The 10,203-nt window shown below is 33.0% G+C and overlaps 1 protein-coding gene across 1 annotated transcript; it reads left to right on the forward strand.

Annotated features, from left to right (window-relative positions):
* Nucleotides 1-1,077: 1,077 nt before the first annotated feature.
* Nucleotides 1,078-7,565, forward strand: LOC105205689 (ATP-dependent RNA helicase Ddx1). The gene is made up of 12 exons (XM_011175159.3): nucleotides 1,078-1,342; nucleotides 1,466-1,517; nucleotides 1,620-1,804; nucleotides 1,881-2,080; nucleotides 2,578-3,048; nucleotides 3,126-3,295; nucleotides 3,851-4,013; nucleotides 4,106-4,286; nucleotides 4,369-4,662; nucleotides 4,736-4,953; nucleotides 5,503-5,623; nucleotides 5,693-7,565. Exons 1-12 carry the CDS (start codon nucleotides 1,327-1,329, stop codon nucleotides 5,803-5,805), a joined length of 2,184 nt encoding a protein of 727 aa, XP_011173461.1. The 5' UTR covers nucleotides 1,078-1,326; the 3' UTR covers nucleotides 5,806-7,565.
* The last annotated feature ends 2,638 nt before the right edge of the window (nucleotides 7,566-10,203 follow it).

Consider the following 10,203-nt stretch of genomic DNA (forward strand, 5'->3'; position numbering starts at 1 on the left):
AAAATTATTTTTATTATACATATTTAAGAAAAATTAATTAATTAGAAAAATTAAATTAAATTAAAAATAATGGTAATTTAATTATGTGTTGCTTAAGATCACTTAAAAATCAGTAAAAGTTGTTAGATACGTGTCGATAAATAAGGTAGGCGAGAATTGGGTCTTGCAGCGCTCAAAATACCGAAAATTATTGTGTCTGAAGTATCAGGAGGTATCAAGAAAGCAGAATAGGCAAGGAGGTTGCGTAAAGTACGCGGCATGAATCTTGGTATCGGCGCGCTGATTGGTTGGCGTCTTCGGGGCGTAGGTGTTTATCATTCACGTACCGACGCGCTGATTGGTTAGCGTATTGAAGGCGGGGGCGTCTCTATCACTCACATACCGACGCGCTGATTGGTCGGTGCTTTTATTGGCCGACGCCGGGCAGCCATCATTGTAGGTTTAGCCAATTACCGCGTAGCGTCTTACCCTGTGGAGTGGGGATATTATTCTACCCATAAATCCAGTAAACCTACTTGCTAATTCTGTACTCCTAATAACTCTGACGATTTTTCGAGCTGTTTAATCGGACGGATGGCGCCATATCTGCGATGTTACCTACTTGCTCCTGTCGTAATTTACTACCCTAATAACTTTGGTGAATTTATGAAGCTTCGAGAGACACTTGCAACATGTTAAATTCTAATTAAAGGAATCTTTCATTTGACATTTAATATTACATTTTTAAAATTGTTAAATGCGTTTAAACTTTTTTTTTATTATTAATATGAAATCATCTTTTATCCTTTTTAATTTTGTTATTTTTTTGTGCAAAGAAATTTAGAATTGTGTAAAATTAGAATTAAAGTTAATATTTTTTTAAACTAATTTAAATTGAAGATAATGCCCTATAAAACGAATTTATTAAAATTAATTTAAATAGCAAACCCATGTGAAACAGAACAACACATTTCATAAAATTATATTGCTAAAATCTTTCGCCTTACTAAATTGATAAGTATGAAATATGTTAAATTAAAGCAGGCAATAAATGTTTGCTTTACAAATGAATTGCATCGTGCGTTGTAAATTCTTCATAATTGTACACTGTCATTACAGAAAGTGCAGGTGCAGAGTAGTGCAGAATAATCTGGCGAATCTGGCTGATCTGGCGACGAGCACGAATATTGTGAATTCTAACCTACACGAAAATATTGGAAAATATATACTCGCAGACATAGAGACCGGCTGTTATACACTTGTCAATCGTACTTCTAATTTAAAAAATTCTACTCTTTAGCATAATTTTTTGCATTTTATACGTATCAGGATAACGAGTGGAAAAAAATGGCTGCTTTCGAAGGTATGATGTTTTTAATAAGTCAATTGTGTTGTTTCGCTTGTGTACAATTATGTCAATTGTATCAATTTGCGTAACTATATCTCATGTTACTTTATATTATGATAATATATTGATCTGTTCTAGAAATGGGTGTTTTGCCGGAAATTGCGAAAGCAGTCGATGAGATGGATTGGACGTAAGTAAAGAATCAAGATGTAACTTTGAGACTTAAAAATGTCATGTATCATGGAGAAAGAAATGGATAATATTCTTGATATTAAGAAATTGTAAATTACAGACTACCAACAGACGTTCAAGCGGACGCTATCCCATTGATTCTGGGTGGTGGCGATGTGCTCATGGCTGCGGAAACTGGTAGTGGAAAAACTGGTGCTTTCTGCTTGCCCATTTTGCAAATAGTTTGGGAGACTTTAAAAGATTTGGAGTCTGGAAAAGGAGTTGGGACAGCCGCCGTTCAACAACGTGTGTATCAAGATAAAATATACAATTCTGATAAAATTTGTTGAAAAGACGATATAAATATTTTGTTATTTCATAGCGACACATTGGGGACTGAGTCTGTTCGATAGAGGACGAGCCATGGCGGTAACGCTGGATGGTTTAAGATGTCAGAGTAGAGAGCAAAAAGAATGGCATGGTTGTCGTGCAAATAAAGGTGTTTCTGGAAGTGGCAAGTATTTCTTTGAAGCAACAGTCACAGATGAAGGCTTGTGTCGAGTAGGCTGGTCAACATCTCAGGCAAGTATTTTTATAAGTGATATAATGATTATCATTTTTATAGGTTTGGACAAATTAATATTTTTTTTCAACTAAATTAAGTTAATGACTTATAAAATTTAGTTATGTTAAAAGTTGCATGAGCAAAAAAATTAATTTTGAAAAGCATTATTTATATCAAATGAGAATGTTGTATTTTTTAAATTAGACTAAATAACAAAACAACAACAATATTCTTGTATATTAAGTTTATATGAAGTAACAAAATAAATATTTTTTTTACATTCTAATGAATTTTTTTACAATTTTTCTTTTGTACATCTTTAATTTAGAAAAAGGGTTAATAAATTAAAGTTTTAAAAACCGTGAAGTTAAAAATTAGTTTATTTAAAATTAAATTGAATTTATTACCTTTGTAACTTTAGTATTTAACTTTATTATTTATTTTTAATTAATTATTATACAACCATACTTATTGCGATGAGAAAAATTCATTGAGCATTTTGTTACTGGAATAGGCTGCCTTAGATTTAGGAACCGATAAATTCGGTTATGGATTCGGCGGCACGGGAAAAAAGTCGAATGCAAAGCAATTCGACAACTATGGAGAAGCCTTTGGAATGCACGACGTAATTGGATGTTTCCTCGATTTGGCAAAAGGCGAAATAAAATTTACCAAGAATGGCGTGGATTTGGGTGTCGCGTTTACGTTAAATGCACAACAAAAATCACAGACTTACTATCCGGCGGTTGTGCTGAAAAACGCTGAGATGGCCTTTAATTTTGGAGCGCAACCGTTTAAACACCCACCTCCAAACGACTACGTGGCCGTATCCTCGGTCCCGAAAGAATCCGTCAAATGCAATACCGTTAATAGCAATCAAAGTGCGTCTAGCGAAAGCGGTAAACCGAAAAATAACGCGCCTCAGGCAATCATCATAGAGCCTTCTCGTGAATTAGCTGAACAAACTTACAATCAAATTCAGAAGGTGAATAAGAACTCGAATGAACTTAATATAGAGACTGTATATGTGGTATTTAACTAGGTGCCCTTATTATTTTTCAGTTTAAAACATTTTTAAAGGATCCAACAATTAGAGAATTACTTGTTATTGGCGGAGTGAACGTAAAGGAGCAGATTGCTGTTTTGAATTCTGGCGTGGACATAGTAGTTGGGACTCCTGGACGATTAGAGGATCTCATACAAGGCGGTTATTTGCTGTTAACACATTGCAGGTAATTTATCGTTCATGGAAATATTTTCGCTTTTACAGTTAAAAAATCAATTATTATTAGGTATTTTTTAAATTTGAATGAGAGCGAACGAGAAAGAGCAGATTAAAAGTAAGAGACTTGCAAGAATTTTTATTAATGCGTAAAATTCAAAATTTTTAACATTTTCTTTTGAAATAACATTTTTCAAAATCGTTGCCATGCTAATTACTCGTCTACTTAATTTATAATTCAGACGAGAACTACATTTAGGTAAATAAAAAATCTTTTAATTTAATTTTTTTTTCTGATAATTTTTGTATCTTAAATTATGGCAACAGTATTTTTTGACACATTTATACAGATTTACAAATAATCATCACAAATATTTTTTTCTAATTTTTGAAAAAATTTATAAAGAATATTTGAATGTCCAAGAATAAATGTATTAAGTTTTATAGCTTTTATATCTTTTACAAAAATTTAAAAAATTGGATACAAAAAGGATACCAAAAGCAAAAATACTTCCTTAATTCTAGAAAAAAATCATCAATTTGAAACAAATTAATATATTTCAAGGTTCTTTGTTTTGGACGAAGCTGATGGGCTACTAAAACAGGGTTACACCGAACTTATCGATCGTTTACACAAACAAATTCCAAAAATTACGTCAGATGGCAAAAGATTGCAAATGATTGTGTGCTCAGCAACGTTACACGCGTTCGAAGTTAAAAAGATGGCTGTAAGAATCGCGGAATGTATCCGTTTAAAATAATTGTGTAATTGACAAGTAAGCGAATATATAATACGTACAAATATTGATCTTCATTGCAGGAACGTTTGATGCATTTTCCAACTTGGGTAGATTTGAAGGGTGAGGACGCAGTGCCCGAGACCGTACATCATGTCGTAGTGATGGTAGATCCGCAGAAAGATAGAACGTGGCGTAACTTGAGAAATTGTATACAAACTGACGGCGTCCATGCAAGAGATGAGGGATCAAATGACATTGCTTGTAATTATCGTAATTGTTAGATAATAATTTCATTCTGCGGTGAGAATAACAATATAGTCTAACAATTATACTCGTCTTAAAGGCACGTTATCGGAAGCTGTAAAGATACTGAAGGGAGAATACTGCATTCGCGCTATTAAGGAACATAAAATGGACCGGGCATTGATATTCTGCAGAACGAAACTCGATTGCGATAATCTCGAGAGATATCTGAAGAAATCTGGTGGACAGCAATTCTCATGTGTGTGCCTGCACGGGGACAGAAAGCCCCAGGAGCGTAAGGCTAATTTGGAAAAGTTTAAACGTCAGGAGGTGAAATTTTTAATTTGTACCGACGTGGCTGCCAGAGGATTGGATATCACCGGTCTGCCTTTCAGTGAGTTTAATTATTCGGGTAAAATCATTCCAAAGCAAGAGCGTATCACATTACGTTTATACTATCTTTTTAGTGATAAATGTGACTCTGCCCGATGAAAAATCTAATTATGTACATCGCATTGGAAGAGTTGGTAGAGCTGAGAGAATGGGTCTGGCCATTTCCCTGGTCAGTAGCATTCCAGAGAAAGTATGGTATCACGGCGAATGGTGTCCTTCTCGCGGAAGAAACTGCAACAACACCAATCTAACCAATCAAGGTGGCTGTTGCACGTGGTACAATGAACCTCAAGTAAGTTTTAAGAAATTTAATCTACTCCATCGAGAGAAACCAAAATGCTTGAACGAAAACTCGTCCATTTCGTGTAGACTCCATTCTTTATAAAAGTTAATTGTAAAAAACATTATTTATATTAAATTAGAATGTGCTACTTTTTAAAAATTAGATCTAAATAATAAAACTCTAAATAACAAAACAATTACAGAATCAGCAAATAAATTCAATACTTGTCAATTCAGTTTATATGAAATAACAAACAAATGTTTTTTATATGGAAATATATTTTTCTCTTTTATATAAGTAAAAATTTTACTTTAGGAAAGAAAGTTCAAGTTTAAGGGTTTTAAAAAATCTAATTAAAATAATTCTCGTTGAAATTAATAAAAGGTAATTAACTCATTTGAAATTAACTAATTGTAAGTTAGATTCAAAGTTATTAACTTTTTAACTGTATTGTTTAATCTTTTATTTTTTAACCACTACCCAATTCTGAAAAATGCATATTATATATAAAAAAACTTGATTAATATAGTTGAGTATTAATAATTGATTCTTTCGCAGTACTTGGCAGATATCGAGGATCATTTGAATGTGACGATTCAACAAGTCAGTTCGGACATAAAAGTACCAACGAACGAGTTTGATGGGAAAGTTACATATGGCGAAAAGAGAGTAGCGATGGGTATGTGTGGTAATATTGTTTCTCATTATGTCACACAACAAACAATTATTAAATTTTTGTGTCTCTCAGGTTCTGATTACAAAAATCATGTTCAACAAATGGCTCCTATTGTGGTTGAATTGGCCGCGCTGGAATCCAGGGCGCAGGTTGCGTTTTTGAAGACGCATATAGCGGAGCGCTGAAGACAGAATACTCAAAGATATTTAACAAGTGAAATTTCAATCGAGACTGTCGCAAGTTTAGTAATATAAAATCCTATCGTAAATATTAAAGAAAATGAATTATAATGTTTAATTTATCTATTTAAAAATCTATTTTATCCATCATTGTGCAGTTATCTTTCTTTCTGTACTTATGTACTTTCTGAATCTCTTTTTGCACTTGTAAAATATTATGTTGCATAATGAAAATGATAAAGTAGCAGTAAAAAATAAAATGTGTTTCTTTCTTGTGCAATACATTGAAACGATGTGCGATTAGATATGCCCTATAAAAATTGGACCTGACAGCCAATTGCCACGGAGGCATCTGTCATTTATGTAAGACATATGGTAAGTATTTATTGTATCGTTATATCCTCAATAATTATCACACTTTCATTTTACACATCATTTTAGTTACACAAATGTATGATACAATGGCTCTCCTTTTTGCTCTTGTAATTTTTCTGCATATGTATGTATGTATATATGTATATATATATGCGTGCTTGTGTTTGTGCATGTTTTTCTTCTCTGTGTTTATAATATATATAATATTTAGTATTAGAATTTACTAAATGACTTAATTCTGTTTAATTACACATAATAATTTATACACATAACTCTTATATATTCTCGAAAAAAAAGCAATGGTAAACGACTAAAGTTATACAGTATACAAATCATACTGTTCTCTTCTCGCCGCAACTCGGATACAGCGCGTTTCCGTTTTTTTTTCTTATTTTTTTTGTTTTATAACATGTTAAAGACCTATATCTTGCGCGCGACGAATTTACCGTGTCCGCCTCTTCTTCGCATACGTAACGAACGAGACACGCACGTCTCTTTACGTTTATAAAGATTTACGTCTCCCTTTTCCCTCCCCCTCTTTCTCTCTCTCTCGCGCAGTTAGTTACACGAATGTTAATTAAATCTTTATATTCGCTAAATCAATTTATTAATTCATTAGCTTTAAGACTTCATGTAAACATTTCTTACTCTCTTCTCACCTTTCGCATATTCAGCAGACAGTCATCACAGAATGAGAATGAAATATTTTCCTCGTAATCTAGTAACACGTTTAACACAATCATGCATGTAATCCCATATACACTGTCTAAAATACACGCAACGCATACCATTCGAACTGCGCGATTGATTCAATGAATTGCATATATATCTATATAATATATTTGTGTGTTGTGTGTATGTGTGTATATATATATATCTATGTATATAATGTTTATTTTATATTCTACTTATGTTCGTTCCACGATTCACATTCGAATGGCACCATCAGATATACAACGATATACACGCACGCTAAGTGCCTTTAACCATATGTGTTTGATCGTTTGCGTACTTTTACACGGCAGCATTATATATGTATATATATATTTTTTTTTCATCTGTATTAATTGCACTGTACGCGAGGTACTATTGATTCACCTCATCTCGCTCTTTCCTCTTTACATGTCAATGTAATTCCTTCCGACGGAATTACAAGCCACGCTGGCGAGAATACAAAGTTAATGGAAATCGTGGCACGAACAATACGAATTTGATTTCCTAACGAATTTCATAAGTTTGCCAGTCACATCGTGTTTGCTCTTACTCGACTCAAACGCTCCTAAATTAGTATAGCACTTATTAAACATCATCAAAGAGGTATCTTCTTTCATGCCTCTCTCTCTCTCTCTCTCTCTCTCTCTCGCGCGCGCGCGCGCGCGCATCGATAGTAATAATAATAATCCATCTTTAAGTCTTCAACTATACATCTTTCTAAGAGACACGCAATAACGAATAATTTAATGATACGAGAGAAAACGGGGCACGAGAGGACGTAATTATATTAACGAGTTAATTTTCCTTTTTTCTTTTTTTTTTGGTTTCTTTTCTTTCACGTTTCCTACTTACATTCACGCACAATGATAATTATAATCCATCGTTTTCCTTATAATGATTTGGATTAAAAGTGATTATCTTTACGGAACGACGTTGCATTCGTCAGTCTCCTCCGATCATGATTCTTTACTTGCGTATAATTTACTGAATATATTTTCTTTTTTTGGGTAAGATCAATAAACCCCATCTCTCTCTCTCTCTCTCTCTCTCTCTTTGTCACACACGTAAACATTCTTTCTCTCTATATATAATATCTCTCTTATAATATACCATTAAACGCGCGATGATGTATATTTAACGGCGATACTTTACGTTTTATAAAAATGTGGAGCCCAGCGAACCGCTATCGAAGACTAGAAAAAGTCAAATTCCAAATAGCACTGACGATCGTTCACCACACATTATTATCCTTATAGAAATGACACCATTTCGATTAATTACTTAATTTCTAGAATAGATAACGCGCTCGAGGCACAAGTAGCTTCTTTCTCTCGCTTCTCAATTTTTTTCTAAAACGGCAGAGCGATCTCATATTTATAATCATGCGTTTAACGAGCTCGCATAAACACATGCAATAGAGAAAAAAGTTCAAGAAAAGAAAATAACACTACACGCGTATTATTCTTTTTTTTACTTTACATATCTACATAGAGATCAGATTTTAACTTTAATTACTTAAAAAATGAAAATTAATTTAACGGCGAGAGTACGGGATATATAAGATCGCTCCGCGTTTCTAATTTACCTAGGAAAAGAAGTGAATTTTCCGACAAATGACGAAGGAATCAACGAAACGACTTGTGTGAGAAAAACTATAGAAAAACTATAGAAAGGCACGATCCACTATGGAACCATGGTGGAACCATGATATAGATACATAGATAATGGAACATTTCCTTTCCTCTCCGTGAATGGAAGAGCGATAAGATAGTGCACTGGCCCAGCTCTGAAAGATTATGCCACATTTGGACGATTTCATCGAGATATCAATTCGAACCGTATTAAATTCGCATCTTCACGTGGAAACATTCACTCGTTCCATATATTTCGGTTAGCTGCCAAGTTCTCTACACATATATGATTATATATGTATATATGTCTGTGTATGTATATGTACACACACACACGCACACGCAAACACACACACACACACACACACACACACACACACACACATATACATACATACATGTACATATATACATATATGCGTGGCTTTCAATATGTTTTAAAATTTTAATAAATATAACGAATAGATATATATATATATATATATATATATGTATATATATATGTATATACATCACATATCGGACTAAACAATAACATCGCCGAATATACAATCTCTGTTTCTGATCTCGTCGATGAAATCATCCAAGAAGAAAGTATATTTGACATTTATTTCGCAGCTCGCTGTTTAAAACTAATCGTCGGATACGGTTTATTCACGACAAATGGTAACGGGAAATCGCGCGTGCTCTATACAATTTTACGTGTACTCTTATGTATTCGCCTTTAACAATCTCAACAGAGTGAAAGACGCACTAGTTTGCCGTAAAATTAGATTTTTGTTTTTCTTTTTCTCGAAAAATCGCAAAGAAACTCTCTCTTTCTCTCTCTCAAGATTAAAATATGCCATTATATATATATATATATATATATATATATATATATATATATATATATATACGTATATATATGTATATATAAAACTAGGATATAAAATTCCACAATAAATCTCTTATAAAAGCAAAGTCGCGCTCGTGCCATATGGACATCGATCGTGATTTCATCGCGCTCAAGTAAACTTTCGAGATTTTGTGCATAGTTTTCGACCCGATTTTTTGCAAATTTCGTCGACACTAGAGTTACAAGGAACCCGCTCAAGCTGTTACTTCAGTAGATCAGCTCCCAATAATGACCGTCACGACAGTCGCACAATTACGATGAATAATTAATGTTACAATGATACTATTCGCTTTTAGTAAAATTTGATAATGCGAGGACAGTGTTTATCGAATAAGAACGCAACGATCATGATTCGTTCGTAAACCAATCTTAATCGTGGCATGCAGCATGAGACTGCCGTCTACGCCAGAGGTTTCACATGTTTCTATTGGAAATGCATATTGTTTTTGGATTATAAAGCATATATATATATATATATATATATATTTTATATATATATATATATATTTATATATATATATATATATAATGATTTTATATATATATATATATAAAATCATTGGATAATCACCTATTTTTCAGTGTTTTCAATTGTTACTATTCTTATGTAGGCTGAAAGTTGTATTACCAACCCGTAAAAATCGTTCAATGTAACTCTTTGAAGAAAAAACACATTCTCAATTCTAATATCTTAAATGTTTCCTTAGATTTTGTATCGTTTCTCTCTCTCTCTCTCTCTGTTTTTTTCTTTTTTTTATTTTAAAAAGGAATAGATTAAATTGGTAA

Source organism: Solenopsis invicta, chromosome 5 (genome assembly GCF_016802725.1).
Source record: "Solenopsis invicta isolate M01_SB chromosome 5, UNIL_Sinv_3.0, whole genome shotgun sequence".
Lineage (NCBI taxonomy): Eukaryota > Metazoa > Arthropoda > Insecta > Hymenoptera > Formicidae > Solenopsis > Solenopsis invicta.

Coding starts and splice junctions, on each gene's coding strand:
- LOC105205689 (XM_011175159.3), top strand. Junction 2,081..2,577: donor TAGGCTGGTCAACATCTCAG/GCAAGTATTTTT, acceptor TTACTGGAATAG/GCTGCCTTAGATTTAGGAAC. Junction 3,049..3,125: donor CTTACAATCAAATTCAGAAG/GTGAATAAGAAC, acceptor ATTATTTTTCAG/TTTAAAACATTTTTAAAGGA.